Source organism: Pelophylax lessonae (assembly GCF_965119305.1).
Source record: "Pelophylax lessonae genome assembly, chromosome: 3".
NCBI classification, from domain to species: Eukaryota; Metazoa; Chordata; class Amphibia; order Anura; family Ranidae; genus Pelophylax; species Pelophylax lessonae.
In genome coordinates this window covers 307054415-307071639 of record NC_138770.1, presented here as the reverse complement: position 1 = coordinate 307071639, position 17225 = coordinate 307054415, and the positions used below count along the sequence as shown (strand labels likewise).

The 17225-nt window shown below is 45.9% G+C and overlaps 2 protein-coding genes across 2 annotated transcripts in view; both read left to right on the top strand.

Annotated features, from left to right (window-relative positions):
* LOC309550513 (uncharacterized protein) overlaps positions 1 to 11970 on the top strand; it is a gene marked incomplete at both ends in the record, with an annotated part of 141269 nt that extends 129299 nt beyond the window's left edge. Inside the window, 2 exons of the mRNA XM_082250876.1 lie at positions 11493 to 11660; positions 11920 to 11970. Coding sequence (XP_082107002.1) covers positions 11493 to 11660; positions 11920 to 11970 — 219 coding nt within the window. The remainder of the gene's footprint in view (positions 1 to 11492; positions 11661 to 11919) is intronic.
* A 2470-nt stretch (positions 11971 to 14440) lies between these two features.
* Positions 14441 to 17225, top strand: part of LOC309550512 (uncharacterized protein) — a gene marked incomplete at both ends in the record, with an annotated part of 232977 nt that continues 230192 nt past the window's right edge. Inside the window, 2 exon segments of the mRNA XM_082250875.1 lie at positions 14441 to 14458; positions 14677 to 14850. Coding sequence (XP_082107001.1) covers positions 14441 to 14458; positions 14677 to 14850 — 192 coding nt within the window.

Here is a 17225-nt window from a genome sequence, read left to right as displayed (position 1 = left end):
ATGAAACAGGGCAAAATACAGTGCCTTGCGAAAGTATTCAGCCCCCTTGAACTTTTCGACCTTTTGCCACATATCAGGCTTCAAACATAAAGATATAAAACTAATTTTTTGTGAAGGATCAACAACAAGTGGGACACAATCATGAAACGGAACGAAATTTATTGGATATTTCAAACTTTGTTAACAAATAAAAAACTGAAAAATTGGGCGTGCAAAATTATTCAGCCCCTTTACTTTCAGTGCAGCAAACTCTCTCCAGAAGTTCAGTGAGGATCTTTGAATGATCCAATGTTGACCTAAATGACTAATGATGATAAATAGAATCGACCTGTGTGTAATCAAGTCTCCGTATAAATGCACCTGCACTGTGATAGTCTCCGAGGTCAGTTTAAAGCGCATAGAGCATCATGAAGAACAAGGAACACACCAAGCAGGTCTGAGATACTGTTGTGGAGAAGTTTAAAGTCGGATTTGGATACAAAAAGATTTCTGAAACTTTAAACATCCCAAGGAGCACTGTGCAAGCGATAATATTGAAATGGAAGGAGTATCAGACCACTGCAAATCTACGAAGACCTTGCCGTCCCTCTAAACTTTCAGCTCATACAAGGAGAAGACTGATCATAGATGCAGCCAAGAGGCCCATGATCACTCTGGATGAACTGCAGAGATCTATAGCTGAGGTGGGAGACTCTGTCCATAGGACAACAATCAGTCTTATACTGCACAAATCTGGCCTTTATGGAAGAGTGGCAAGAAGAAAGCCATTTCTTAAAGATAACCATAAAAAGTGTAGTTTAAAGTTTGCCACAAGCCACCTGGGAGACACACCAAAAATGTGGAAGAAGGTGCTCTGGTCAGATGAAACCAAAATCGAAATTTTTGGCAACAATGCAAAACGTTATGTTTGGCGTAAAAGCAACACAGCTCATCACCCTGAACACACCATCCCCACTGTCAAACATGGTGGTGGCAGCATCATGGTTTGGACCTGCTTTTCTTCAGCAGGGACAGGGGAGATGGTTAAAATTGATGGGAAGATGGATGGAGCTAAATACAGGACCATTCTGGAAGAAAACCTGATGGAATCTGCAAAAGACCTGAGACTGGGACGGAGATTTGTCTTCCAACAAGACAATGATCCAAAACATAAAGCAAAATCTACAATGGAATGGTTCACAAATAGTGTTGAGCGAACACGGACTGTATTATTCGGGTTCGTACCGAATAATTGGATTTTTGTTACCCGAAAACTTTACTGTATGTTCAGGTTTAAAATCCGTGTTCGGTCATTTTATTTCCGGGTTTGTATGTAATGGCGCGCTTTTAATGGCTGGCTTTCAACAGCCAATCAACAAGCTTTTAACTGGTGTGCCTTAAGCCATCCCAGCCATGACTACTAATGTATTAGTAGCTGTGATTGGCCATCTGAAGCATGTGACCATGTCTTTATAAGTTCGAGAGCCCCAGCGCGCTGCGCCATTCTGCTGTAGTTTAGGGACAGAGCACACATCATATGTGCTGGCTGCTGATTAGGGACAGACAGTGAAAAATTGTATTGTGTCCGAAAAGAATGCAGGGACAGGTCGGAGTGCTGCAGGCAGGGCGAGTTATTAGGGCATTTTAGGGCGAGGCTGGAGAATAGGCAGGGTCAGTGTTCTACATCGATTTTGCTGTGTGGGGGGTTGTGCCAGTAAACAATCTTATCGATCATATTAGGGACAGGCTGGAGAATAGGCAGGGTCAGTGTTCTACATCAATTTTGCTGTGTGTGGGGTGGTGCAGTGAACACAATCTTTTTGCCCGCTAAGGAGGAGGGAGAAAAAAATCTATTTTTATCAGTCAGTTGTGTGCAGCGTTTTTGCTTCAGTGCTGCTGACTGTGATAAGACACTGCTGTGTTCACATGTGCTATTATTGAGTGATGATTTTCAATTTTATACACTTTTTTCTATTCTGCTATTCAATATACACCCTTTTGGGTTAAAAAAATTAAATTGTGGCATAGTCTGTACTAATCTATTTAAAAATTACAAACTTAAAGGGGAATTTTCTTTTTTTTTTCCCTTCATAGCCTGCAGCAGAGCTGACTGACATAAGACACTGCTGTGTTCACATGTGCTATTGAAAAATCACCAATTTTATATCATATTTTCTATTCCGCTATTCAATCTACACCCTTTGGGGTAAAAAGATTTAAATTGCGGGATAGTCTGTATCGGTACGTGTGAGATACACCTTTCCAATTTTTGGGGCGCATCTTATACCGCCGAGGATTGCAGGGTGCTTCAGTTTGCCTCCTGCCTGTTCTGAACTCCTCCTACTCCTCATCCTGCCTTTAGGGTACAAAATATTGAAATCAGAGCCTAGTCTGGGTCTATACGTGTGAGATAGATACACCTTTTGATATCATATTTTCTATTCTGCTATTCAATCTACACCCTTGGGGTAAAAAGAATTAAATTGCGGCATAGTCTGTATCGGTACGTGTGAGATACACCTTTACAATTTTTGGGGCGCATCTTCCACCGCCGAGGATTGCAGGGTGCTTCAGTTTGCCTCCTGTTCCGAACTCATCCTGCCTTTAGAGTACAAAAAATTGTAATCGGGGCCTAGTCTGTTTGTACGTGTGAGATACACCGTTTTATAAAATTTTTTCTATTCCGCTATTCAATCTACACCCTGTTTGAGGGTAAAAAAAATTAAATTGCGGCATAGTCTGTATCGGTACGTGTGAGATACACCTTCCAATCTTTTGGGGCGCCTCTTCCACCGCCGAGGATTGCAGGGTGCTTCAGTTTGCCTCCTGTTCCGAACTCCTCCTACTCCTCATCCTCATCCTGCCTTTAGGGTACAAAAAATTGTAATCGGGGCCTAGTCTGTGTTTGTACGTGTGAGATACACTGTTTTATAATTTTTTTTCTATTCCGTTATTCAATCTACACCCTGTTTGAGGGTAAAAAAGATTTAAATTGCGGCATAGTCTGTATTGGTACGTGTGAGATACACCTTCCAATCTTTTGGGGCGCATCTTCCACCACCGAGGATTGCAGGGTGCTTCAGTTTGCCTCCTGTTCCGAACTCCTCCTACTCCTTATCCACATCCTGCCTTTAGGGTACAAAAAATTGTAATCGGGGCCTAGTCTGTGTTTGTACGTGTGAGATACACCGTTTTATAAAAATGTTTCTATTCCGCTATTCAATCTACACCCTGTTTGAGGGTAAAAAGAATTAAATTGCGGCATAGTCTGTATCGGTACGTGTGAGATACACCTTCCGATCTTTTGGGGCACATCTTCCACCGCCGAGGATTGCAGGGTGCTTCAGTTTGCCTCCTGTTCCTAACTCCTCCTACTCCGTTTCCTCATCCTCTACTGCCTCCTCATCCGGTCAGCGTAACACCTTCACCACCAACTTCAGCACAGCCAGGGGTAAACAACAGCAGGCAGTTTTAAAACTTGCCTGTTTGGGGGGAAAACCACACACCACGCAGGAGTTGTGGAGGAGCATGGAACAGCAGACAAATGAGTGGTTGCTGCCAGCAAGCCTCAAGCCCGGCCTGGTGGTGTGCGATAACGGGCGAAATCTCATAGCAGCTCTGGGCCTAGCCGGTTTGATGCACATCCCTTGCCTGGCGCATGTGCTGAATTTGGTGGTGCAGAAGTTCCTTAAAAATTACCCCGATATGTCAGAGCTGCTGCAGAAAGTGCGGGCCGTCTGTGCGCACTTTCGGCGTTCTCACCCTGCTGCTGCTCGCCTGTCAGCGCTGCAGCGTAACTTCGGCCTTTCCGCTCACCGCCTCATATGTGACGTGCCCACAAGGTGGAACTCCACCTTGCACATGCTGGAAAGACTGTGCGAGCAGCAGCAGGCCATAGTGGAGTTTCAGCTGCAGCACGCACGCGTGAGTCACTCTGCGGAACAGCACCACTTCACCACCAATAATTGGGCCTCCATGCGAGACCTATGTGCCTTGTTGCGCTGTTTTGAGTACTCCACCAACATGGCCAGTGCCGATGACGCCGTTGTCAGCTTAACTATCCCACTTCAATGCCTCCTTCAAAAAACGATTCGGGCGATGATGGAAGAGGATGTGGCACAGGATGAGGAGGAGGAGGAGGATGAAGAGGTAACATTTCCAAGACTTTCAGGGCAGTCATTCACAAGTGGCTCCGAGGGTGGGTTCCTGCACCCACAAACGCCAGGGACACAATTGTCCAGCAGGGGCACAGTTCTGGAGGATGAGGAGATGGAGGAGGAGATGGAACCATGTTCACAGCAGGGTGGCACCCAGGCCAGCTCATGGCCATCACTGGTGCGTGGCTGGGGGGATACAGAGGACACAGACGATACACCTCCCACAGAGGACAGCCTTTCATTGCCTCTGGGCAGCCTGGCACACATGAGCGATTACATGCTGCAGTGTCTCCACAACAACCGCGAGTTGCCCACATTCTAACTTGTGCTGATTACTGGGTGGCCACGCTGCTGGATCCCTGTTACAAGGACAACGTACCATCCTTAATTCACTCACTGGAGCGCGATCGCAAGATGCGCAAGTACAAGCGCACGCTGGTAGACGGGATGCTGCTGGCATTCCCACCTGACAGCGGGGCCACAGTGGAAGCACAAAGCCAAGGCAGAGAAGGAGGAGGAAGAGGACGCCAATGCAACCAGGGCACCGCCAGCACCTCAGAAGGCAGGGTTAACATGGCCGAAATGTGGAAAAGCTTTGTCAGCACGCCACAACAAACAGCAGCACCAGCAGCTCATATGGAACGTCTTAGCAGGAGGCAGCATTTGACCAACATGGTGGAGCAGTATGTGTGCACACGCCTACATGTAGTGAATGACGGGTCTGCCCCCTTCAACTTCTGGGTCTCCAAATTGGGCACATGGCCTGAGCTTGCCCTTTACGCCTTGGAGGTGCTGGCGTGCCCTGCAGCCAGTGTATTATCTGAACGTGTATTTAGCACGGCTGGGGGCGTTATCACAGACAAGCGCAGCCGCCTGTCCAGAGACAATGTGGACAAGCTCACGTTCATTAAAATGAACCAGGCATGGATCCCACAGGACTTTTCCGTACCTTGTGCAGAATAGAGATGGATACTGACCTTACCCAGCCATTGTTCTATTTTTGCTCTTTCTCACTCTTTTGGGGTGTACCCTCATTTAAAATGACTGAAAAAAAGCAGTGTTGGCTACCTCGTCCTCCTCCACCGCCGCTTCCACCTACACCGCCCATAGGTGTGCACAGCCTATTGCATTAGGGTGTGCACCCCAAAGTTTAAATACACATTCATGTGTTTGCCTACATGTATATGGCCCCGATACATTACTCTCCCTGCTGGCAAAGTGAAATAGAAGTGTGTGGCACTTTGCTTATGGCAGAGCAGGTCCGAGGGAGATCTTTCCCATCTCCTCACTGGCAAACAGAGCGATAATGCTAATGTACCCTAGGTGATTAGGGTGTGCCCAGGCACACCCGGCACACCCCGTGCGCACGCCTATGACACCGGCACATCCACCACCACCTCAACCTCCCTCCTACTCCATATGGGCCTCGTCCTTCACAGATGAAGAACATTGTTTTATTTTTCTGTTTTTTTTTTTTGTTGTTTTAAGTTATTTCCCTATCCACATTTGTTTGCAGAGCACTTGCCATGCTCTTAACTTACGTTTTGCTGCCATTTGCAGCACTCTAGCCCTTTCCATTGGTGTTTTAGAGCCATTTTAGTGCCTGAAAGTTCGGGTCCCCATTGACTTCAATGGGGTTCGGTGTCCGGGTAAAGTTCGAAAAAAGTCCGGGAAACGGACCCGGACTTTTTTTTCAAGTTCGACCGAACCCGACGAACACAGACATCCAGGTGTCCGCTCAACTCTATTCACAAATAAACATATCCAGGTGTTAGAATGGCCAAGTCAAAGTCCAGACCTGAATCCAATCGAGAATCTGTGGAAAGAACTGAAAACTGCTGTTCCCAAACGCTCTCCATCCAACCTCACTGAGCTCGAGCTGTTTTGCAAGGAGGAATGTGCAAAGATTTCAGTCTCTCGATGTGCAAAACTGATAGATACATACCCCAAGCGACTTACAGCTGTAATCGCAGCAAAAGGTGGCGCTACAAAGTATTAACTTAAGGGGGCTGAATAATATTGCATTCCCAATTTTTCAGTTTTTTATTTGTTAAAAAAGTTTGAAAATATCCAATACATTTCATTCCACTTCATGATTGTGTCCCACTTGTTGATTCTTCACAAAAAATTACAGTTTTATATCTTTATATTTGAAGCCTGAAATGTGGCAAAAGGTCGAAAAGTTCAAGGGGGCCGAATACTTTCGCAAGGCAAGGTAACACATGTGCCATGCATGGCGCACGTCCTGAACTTGGTCGTGAAGCAATTCATTGCCAAATACCCTGGGGTCCAGGACGTCTTGCGGCAGGCCAGGAAAATCTCGGGCCATTTTAGAAGATCTTACATAGCCATGGCTCGCCTTGCTGACATTCAGCGGCGACACAACCTGCCCATCAGGCATCTTATTTGTGACTGCCCAACGCAATGGAATTCAACGTTGCATATGCTTGATAGGCTGCTCCAGCAGAAACGTGCAGTTAACGACTACCTGTATGAACTCTGCGGTAGCTTGGGTTTCTTTCACCTCGCCAGTGGCTGCTCATGCGTGACGCATGCAGACTTCTGTGGCCATTCGATGAGATCACCAAACTCATCAGTCACGGCCAGGGTGCCATCAGTGACATCGAGGAGCACAAGCAGGAAGATGAGGAAGTCGCAATGTTGGATGAATTCCCAGTGGGTGCTACTCCATCTGACACAAGTCAACAGCAGGAGTCTGAGGAGGAGTCAGAGGAGGATGGTGCCGGGGGGGGCGTATGAGGAGGAGCAAGAAGAGCATGCTTTAAACCTTTCTGGGATCCCTTGTGTTATCCGTGGATGGGGGAGGAGAACAAGGACAACATTATCCTGGATGATGAGCTGGAAGCAGGCCACTACACCGCTTCCAGTTTAGTGCGAATGGGGGCCTTCATGCTCCAGTGTTTTAAGGGGGACTCCCGTATAAAAAGCATAAAGGCCAAGGACCAGTACTGGGTGGCAACGTACTTAGACCCCCAGGACAAACGAAAATGGTAGACATGTTACCACAATCAGAGAGGGTGGTCTGAATGCAGCACTTCCAGGCCTTGCTGCGGGAAATGCTGCATTCTGCTTTTTCCTGCGCTGGCAGAGGAATTTCTAGTCACAGAGAGACAGTTGCGGGTAGCAATCCAACAGCGCCTGCAAGAAGAGGGCGGTTTGAAGATGTCTTAATCACTTCATATATGAGATCCTCCTTTCAGCCGAACCATAGACAGCTGTACTCTGGATCCAGCATCAGTGAATGCCTAGACCGACAGATTTCCGACTACATGAGAGTAACGGCCTATGTGGATGCTCTGAGTAGTGATGAGCCCCTGGACTACTGGGTGGGCAGTCTTTACCTCTGGCCAGAGCTTGCAAAATTTGCAATGGAAATGTTGGCTTGCCCCCCGTCCAGTGTCCTGTCCGAAAGGACGTTCAGCGCAGCAGGGGGGATCGTGACTGATAAGCACACTCGCCTAGCTCATGACAGTGTAGACTACCTCACATTTAGAAAAATGAATGAGGTATGGATCTCTGAGGAATTCAACACATGTGACCAGTAGACCATGTTTCATTGAAATTCCTCATGCCATGCCACAAATATCTGCCAGACCGCCATCCACCCACAACAATTCCTGGTCCTTGTCTTCGCTAAATACAGCAGCATAAAAGGCATTTCATGTCCATTGAATCAAAATTGTTGCGGCCTTTAAGAGCAGGCAATTATTTTTTCTGTGAATGCCCAATGTACCTTCAGCCACAGAATACAACTTTCTTTGCTGTCAGGTAAACCCATGTGGGCTAATATTTGGGGCCTATACTGGCCGACACTTAATTCTGTATCCTGTGAATGCCTAATGTACCCCCAACCACTAAATACTATGTTCTTAGCTGTCAGGTAAACCCATGTGGGCTAATTTTTGGGGCCTATACTGGCCGACACTTACTTCTGTTTCCTGTGAATGCCTAATGAACCTTCAGCCACAGAATGCTACGTTCTTAGCTGTCAGGTAAACCCATGTGGGCTAATTGTTGGGTCCAATACTGGCCGACACTTACTTCTGTTTCCTGTGAATGCCTAATGTACCTCCAGCCACAAAATACTATGTTCTTAGCTGTCAGGTAAACCCATGTGGGCTAATTTTTGGGGCCTATACTGGCCGACACTTACTTCTGTATCCTGTGAATGCCTAATGTACCTCCAGCCACCAAATACTAAGTTCTTAGCTGTCAGGTAAACCCATGTGGGCTAATTGTTGGGGCCTATACAGGCCGACACTTACTTCTGTATACTGTGAATGCCTAATGTACCTCCAGCCACCAAATACTACGTTCTTAGCTGTCAGGTAAACCCATGTGGGCTAATTTTTGGGGCCTATACAGACCGACACTTACTTCTGTATCCTGTGAATGGCTAATGTACCTCCCTCCAGCCACCAAATACTACGTTCTTAGCTGTCAGATAAACCCATGTGGGCTAATTTTTGGGGCCTATACTGGCCGACATTTCCTTCTGTATCCTGTGAATGCCTAATGTACCTCCAGCCACAAAATACTACGTTCTTAGATGTCACTTAAACCCACGTGGGCTAATTTTTGGGGCCTATACAGGCCAACACTTACTTCTGTATACTGTGAATGCCTAATGAACCTTCAGCCACAGAATGCTACGTTCTTAGCTGTCAGGTAAACCCATGTGGGCTAATTGTTGGGTCCTATACTGGCCGACACTTACTTCTGTATCCTGTGAATGCCTAATGTACCTCCAGCCACCAAATACTAAGTTCTTATGTCATGGACTTGCAATAGAGCTTGGCCAGCTTACCTGTACCTTCATGTCTGTATTAGAGGTCAGACTGCATTTCTGGATCCTTTTTATCACTTCTACTTCCTGTTCCTGCCCCGCCCAGGTCATCACAGGAAGTCTATATTAACCAATGCACTGCAGGTCTGCTTTGCTGTTCAACAGTATTAGTTTCCTGTTTGCCGTGTGCTTGAACTACTCTTCTATTGTACCGACTTGGCTTGTCTCCGACCATTCCTGTTTGCCTGTTACCCTGACCTCTGGCCTGTCCCTTGACTACCCTTGTTTGCCTGTTACCCTGACCTTGGCTTAACCATCACCATTCTGTCCTGAGTGGCTGCTTCCCTTCTCTCCCTACGGAGCGTGACCTGGGGGACCCCAGGGGCAGCGACCTGGGCCCAGCTGCAGCGAAGTCCATCCTCACCACTAGAGGCTCTGGTGAACACCTGCTGGGTCTTAGACTCCGCGCCCGGGGGAATCTTGGGCTCACGTTCCAGTCCATTCACAGCAGTCTGCTATTGGGTTCACTACCTTGCGCTGCGCCCCTGCCTCCAACAGGGTGCAGTTGTCACCTGGCCACAGGTGACCTGACATCTTAGCTGTCAGGTAAACCCATGTGGGCTAATTGTTGGGGCCTATACAGGCCGACATTTCCTTCTGTATCCTGTGAATGCCTAATGTACCTCCCTCCAGCCACCAAATACTACGTTCTCAGCTGTCAGGTAAACTAATGTGGGCAAATTTTTGGGGCGCTTCATGGCCGACGCTTACTTCTGTATCCTGTGAATGCCTAATGTACCTCCAGCCACAAAATACTACATTCTTAGCTGTCACTTAAACCCATGTGGGCTAATTATTGGGGCCTATACAGGCCAACACTTCTGTATACTGTGAATGCCTAATGAACCTTCAGCCACAGAATGCTACGTTCTTAGCTGTCAGGTAAACCCATGTGGGCTAATTTTTGGATCCTATACTGGCCGACACTTACTTCTGTATCCTTTGAATGCCTAATGTACCTCCAGCCACAAAATACTATGTTCTTAGCTGTCAGGTAAACCCATGTGGGCTAATTTTTGGGGCCTATACTGGCCGTCACTTATTCTGTATCCTGTGAATGCCTAATGTACCTCCAGACACCAAATACTAAGTTCTTAGCTGTCAGGTAAACCCATGTGGGCTAATTGTTGGGGCCTATACATGCCGACACTTACTTCTGTATACTGTGAATGCCTAATGTACCTTCAGCCACAGAATACTACGTTCTTAGCTGTCAGGTAAACCCATGTGGTCTAATTTTTGGGGCCTATACTGGCCGACACTTACTTCTTTTTATTGTGAATGCCTAATGTACCTCCAGCCACCAAATACTACGTTCTTAGCTGTCAGGTAAACCCATGTGGGCTAATTTTTGGGGCCTATACAGGCCGACACTTACTTCTGTATCCTGTGAATGGCTAATGTATCTCCCTCCAGCCACCAAATACTACGTTCTTAGCTGTCAGATAAACCCATGTGGGCTAATTTTTGGGGCCTATACTGGCCGAAATTTCCTTCTGTATCCTGTGAATGCCTAATGTACCTCCCTCCAGCCACCAAATACTACGTTCTCAACTGTCAGGTAAACGCATGTGGGCTAATTTTTAGGACCTTTCATGGCCGACACTTACTTCTGTATCCTGTGAATGCCTAATGTACCTTCAGCCACAGAATACAATGTTCTTAGCTGTCAGGTAAACACATGTGGGCTAATTTTTTGGGCCTGAAATGGCCGACGCTTACTACTTTATCCTGTGAATGCCTAATTTTTCAGACTGGAATTGAAAATCAATGGGTCTGTAAAGGTTCCGCCAAATTGTGGAATGGTTGCGCACCCATTTTACAGATGTGTGAATGGACCCTATATGTATTTGACATGTATTTACCGGCTGCTGTCAGTTCTGGCTGATTTATGAAAAAAAATAAAACATTTTTTGCTGTAAAAAAAAAAAATTGAGGGCAACTTTTCCAATTGCAATACTTCTGGTATGACATTGTCCATGTGCTGGGTCTATTTGTGCACAGCTAGTAAGTCTTTTGTGGCTGCAAATATGACCTAAAGGTTTTTAAAGTTCGCCTAAAAAGTCAATGGGGCCCGCCGCAAACTCGAGGCTCGCAGACTTTTGAGAAAATTTGCGTCTGACGTTCGCGAACCGCCCCGGCCGCTGTTCGTCCATCACTAGTGTGGAACAGCTTTCCTTTGTTTAATTTAAGTTATTATTCACCCAATTTTTTAATTATGATTCTCCTCACTTCCTCACTAAACTCACTCTATTTTGATGAGGCAATATGGAGCTCTGCATTAATTGTTGTGAATAATATTGTACTATGGCTGAAAAAAAGCTGGAGACTCAGTTCCATCTTGTAACCCATTCTTAAATGCTTGGCTGTAAATAATTGTATAATATTTGAAATACTAATTTATCATCAACCCTTATGTAATATACATTTATAGATCGTCTGCCTAAACTGATTAATATGATTTTTTTTTCTTATTTTCTTATCCACAGTTCACAGACAATGGTGTTATCATATTTCGTCGGAATTCTTATGACCCCATTTACACAATGCCTTACCCATTAAGTAATTTCTACAACAACGACAATTCCACGGCACCCATGATTGCTGTTTTCTGGGCAGATGCTGACTTTTCCCGTACAGGGGATTTGTACTACCAGGTGAGACTAATCTATATCTTAAGATAGTTTATAAAAATGTATTACAGCCTGATACATTAAAACCAATGTTGCCTATTTTTTTTACTCTTTCTGCCATCTGTTTCCCATTGGGTAGAATTACTTTCACTTCCTGTCTTGTCCTGTAGACATAATCAGTTAGTTAGAGCAAACCCTAGTTGTCACCAGTGCTCATTGAAAGAATCCTCTTTCTGCCTCTTCCCTTGACAACTTGAAATGTTGGATTTTCCATTACTTTCAGGTGCTATTTATGTTTTGGAGATCATATAGAGAAGATGAATCTCCCCAGTGAGGACACAGGCAGCAATACAATATGACAGATGTTCAATGTTGTATCCCTTTCCTACTCTATTATAAGTAAAAAAAAATGTTTTGGTTTTAGATAAACTTTAAATCTCTGACCAGAAAGCCAGTAGTACTGTCAGTGACAGTACTGTTCTGTAGATATTTATTCAACTTATAGTGACTTTTTTTAATTATAATATAGCATTAGTCTAGAAATTATAGATTTAGAATAATGATGCTATCATACTTAATTAGTAAACATCTGTTTTTTTCTAATTGCTGTATTCAGTAATCAGTTATATAAATATCATTCATTATCACTTCCAGAGGCATAACTAGAACCTTCAGGGCCCCAGTTCAAGAAACCATGATGGGCCCACCTGACCCCCGGGGTGACCCAGCCCCATGCATCACTCCTGTACACCTGGATAGACGGGGCGACATATAAAGGAACTCCTGCAGCAGAGAAGGGATTGCATAATCTATATGGCACCCCACTGCCCCTCCTATCCAGGTGTACAGGGGTGAGGCATGGACCCCCTGGAGCATGGGGTTGGAATGAGTGGTGTTAGTGATTGGGGGATGGGATGGGATCAGTGGCAGCGGTGGTGGGATGGGATGGATGGCAGCAGTGATGGGATGGGATGAGTGGCAGCAGTGATGGGATGGGATGAGTGGCAGCAGTGATGGGATGAGTGTCAGTGGTGGTGGGATGGGATGAGTGTCAGTAGTGGTGGGATGGGATGAGTGGCAGCAGTGATGGGATGGGATGAGTGGCAGCATTGATGGGATGGGATGAGTGCCAGTGGTGGTGGAATGGGATGGGATGAATGTCAGTGGTGGTGGGATGGGATGAGTGGCAGCAGTGGTGTGATGGGATGAGTGGCAGCAGTGGTGGTGATATGGGATGAGTGGAAGTGGTGGTGGTGGTGAGATGGGATGTGTAGCAGTGGTGGTGGTGGTGAAGAGGGTGGGATGAGTGGCAGTGATGATGGTGAGGGGGAAGATCAGTGGCAGCAGTGGTGGTAGTGAGGGGGGTAGCGAGTGGCAGCAGTGGTGAGGGGGAAGGGATCGGTGACAGCTGAGGTGGGTTGGGATGAGTAGCAGTGGTGGTGGTGAAGGGGGTGGGATGAGTGGCAGCGGTGGTGGGAAAAGGAGGTGGAATCAGTGGCAGCAGTGGTGGTGAAGAGGGTCGGATCAGTGGTGGTGGGATGGTGGGATGGGATGGATGGCAGCAGTGATGGGATGAGTGGCAGCAGTGATGGGATGGGATGAGTAGCAGCAGTGATGGGATGAGTGTCAGTGGTGGTGGGATGGGATGAGTGTCAGTAGTGGTGGGATGGGATGAGTGGCAGCAGTGATGGGATGGGATGAGTGGCAGCATTGATGGGATGGGATTGATACCAGTGGTGGTGGAATGGGATGGGATGAGTGTCAGTGGTGGTGGGATGGGATGAGTGGCAGCAGTGGTGTGATGGGATGAGTGGCAGCAGTGGTGGTGATATGGGATGGGTGGAAGTGGTGGTGGTGGTGGTGGTGAGATGGGATGTGTAGCAGTGGTGGTGGTGGTGAAGAGGGTGGGATGAGTGGCAGTGATGATGGTGAGGGGGAAGATCAGTGGCAGCAGTGGTGGTAGTGAGGGGGGTAGCGAGTGGCAGCAGTGGTGAGGGGGAAGGGATCGGTGACAGCTGAGGTGGGTTGGGATGAGTAGCAGTGGTGGTGGTGAAGGGGGTGGGATGAGTGGCAGCGGTGGTGGGAAAAAGAGGTGAAATCAGTGGCAGCAGTGGTGGTGAAGAGGGTCGGATCAGTGGCAGTGTTGGTGAAGGGGGTAGGATTAGTGGCAGCTGTGGTGGTGGGAAAGGGGGTGGCCAGTTGCAGTGGTGGTGGTGGTGAGGGGGTGGTATCAGTGGCAGCTCTAGTGGGACGGGATGAGTAGCAGTAGTGGTGGGAAAAAGAGGTGGGATCAGTGGCAGCAGTGGTGGTGAAGAGGGTGGGATCAGTAGCAGTGGTGGTGGTGAGGGGGGTGATCAGTGGCACCGGTGGTGATGGTTAGGGGAGATGGGATCAGTGGCAGTGGTGGTGGTGAAGACAGTGGGATCAGTGGCAGTGGTGGTGAAGGGGGTGGGATTAGTGGCAGCGGTGGTGGTGAGGGGGTGTCACCAGTGGCAGTGAGGGGGTGGGATTAGTGGCAGTGCCTGTAGTGAGGGGGGTGGCACCAGTGGCAGTGAGGGGGTGGGATTAGTGGCAGTGAGGGGGGTGGGATAAGTGGCAGCTGTGTTGGTGAGGAGGGTGACAGCAGTGGCAGTGAGGGGGGTGGGATTAGTGGCAGCAGTGGTGGTGGTGAAGGGGGTGGGATTAGATGGTCCAGGTTGTAGCGATATGGTGCTGCTTAGCTCAGCCTCCCCTCAGTGACCGGCTGTACATTCCCCCCCTTCCATGCTCGGCAGAACGGACCCCTAAACAGCAGCACAGCCGAAATGGGCGGGCCCCTCAGGGTGGGAGAGCGGGGGTGGGCGGGCCCACTGCGGGGGCGGACGGGCCCCCCTTCAGTGGCAGAACTCCAGGGCCCAGTCACAGGTGCGACTGCTGCACCCCTGGTAGTTCCGCCACTGCTCACTTTCTATAATGCAAATAAGAATTTCCGTGCCTTTGATTGGTGCATCTAAGTGGTTTAATGTCTTGTTTATAACAATTTTATATATATTTTTTCCAGATTTATGACTTCCAGGCCAATCCAAACCAGAATTCAGATTTTAAAACTGAACTGGAATCGCAAATAAAATTGAATTTCTCCAACAATTTTTCGAATTTCAAGGCTCTCTGGGCAATAAAGATAACTTGGTATCAAGTTTTACCATATCCTTCATACTACTTCAGTTCTTCACAGGTACAATTGTACTAGAATGCTTGCATGCCATTCACATGTGTTATGATGGCCACACATTTTGTTTCAGATTTTATATGTTGACACAAAAACATTTTCCAAAAACTTTATACCATGAGGATCGTCCTCTTTGGATATACGAAGATATTGTTTAGCCAGGCCCTTAACTGTTGATACATTTTATGGACCTGACAGATTATAGTTGCGAAAAAATCCAAGTGTATGCAGACAGCTTTACATATAGTTTTTGGTAAGAGAACATGAATTCATTATAGGAAATCATTTATGACAGCGTAATAGGGTAGATGTTGTAACTGAGGATGCAATAAGTTATCACTGTTACCATTTTATATATTTATCATATTAAGTGTTTATGGTATATTTTAATGATAACAGTTGACAAAGAGGTTTTAGTGGTCAAGTGGTGCAGCTTTATTTCATTAATATTTAACCACTGCTTAAAGGGTTAGTTCACCTTTACCAAAAAAAGGTCTATTCAGTAACATCTGTGGACAAAAACAAACTGTGCAGCTTTGACTAAAGTTGAATAATGCCTTTGCTACAGGTATAGGCTAGTCACATACCTCCTGAAGGTCAGCTGGAATACTCTTTGGATGTTGCTAGGACCAGTGTTGGGGGTAACTAGTTACAAAGTAACTGATTACAGTAACTACATTACTTTTTTTGGTAACTAAGTAATGTAACTAGTTACAATACTAATATTGGTAACTACACTACTTTACTAGGCTATAGGAGGTAACTACACTACTTTACTAGGCTATAGGAACGCGCTTTCCTGCGTTACCCAAGCCGTGCGATACAATCGTTATTTGGAAGAATAGAGAGGGATGAAGTTTATGACTTTTTGTTGCACTTTATGTTTTATTCTGTTTTTTTCAGGTTTTGTTCTCATGTTTCCCAAAGCCTGTGTTTATATAATAAACTCTATGCAGAAAGAGTGTCATGTATCTTCTTCTACACGGTCAATTAAGAAAGAGGAAAGTAAAGTAATAAGTAGTGAAGTTACTTTTCAAATGCAGTAACTAGTAAAGTAATCTAATTACAATTTACAGAAGTAACTAGTAACTAGTTACATTTTTTGAGTAACTACCCCAACACTGGCTAGGACATTGCTAAGGGAAGCCTTGTTAGTGTTCACCATCACAGAATTGAGCTCTCAAAAGCTCAGCTCAGAGATGCTGTATAAGGGGAGAGAAAGAGCATACAAGGGTATTTGAAGAATCAGAGAAAGTTTTCACTCCTGTGGTGGTGGAGGTGAGCAGTAATGGCTGAGTTGCACAGTTTGATTTTATTGTCAGATGTCATTTATATGCATAGACAGTTTTTGGTAAAGGTGAACTAACCCTTTAATGAAAGCTTTGGAGGGGTTGTTACTTAAAGAAATGAACTCTGAAAGCTGTGACAAAAAAAGCCATTCATAGAGCAAAGGACTAATCTCCAGTATAGCCATTTATATCTCTGCAGCTGCCCCTTGTCCTGTTACTTATTCTGCACTGTGTCTCTGTGTGACGGTACTGCTTTCCCATGTCATAGCCTTCAGCAGACAAAAAAGTGAGAAGTACAGTAATGATGTCACCAATTGTTGCTCAAATTTCCTGAGACTAGTTTTCAGAAGCACAGTGCCTTCATCTTACACTACAAATGTACAGTTATTATGAGGCCATAGGCACAGGCGTGCCTAGGCACCCTTGTGTAGCAGAAGAAATTCCAGACAAAAGGCACATTTTTAGGGTCCTTTAACATATTCCTAACCTTATTCCTATAACTTAAGAAATCTTCACTTTTTGAGTTCAGTTCCAATTTAAATTTACAAGATTGCTTTCTGCTTGAAGAAACAACAGTAAGTATAAAGTTCTTTCTATCAGCTGCGTTACAACAAAGCTTTTTCTGCCACTCATGTGCTCATCAGCTTTAAACTTCCATTTTCTGAGCCCTTGCTCAGTACAATTTAAGTATGCACTTGATTATTGTATGAGAGAAGTTATTAGTTTGCCTATGGCCTCCAAGTAACGCCTGGCCTTAATTTTAGCTAAGAATCATATGACACCAATAAACTTTACTCTATTTAGTTCTGTGATGCAGCAATGGAGGGATTGGCTTTCTCCCTCAATTCAGAATAGCTGCCTCCAGATCTCACACAAATACTGTCATTAAGCTTTTAATATATATTTCCTACTGATTCACGGTCACTCACTGAGATGTAACTGGGACACATTTCTGAGGCCTGACAGGGTCAGTGGTGTAGAACAGTCACACACTGATGATTACTCATTTTGATAAATTTTTACCTTTAAGCAAATGCCATAAAAGCAGCTGAAATGGAGGCTTGGAGCAGCGACTTCTGCATGACTCACTGA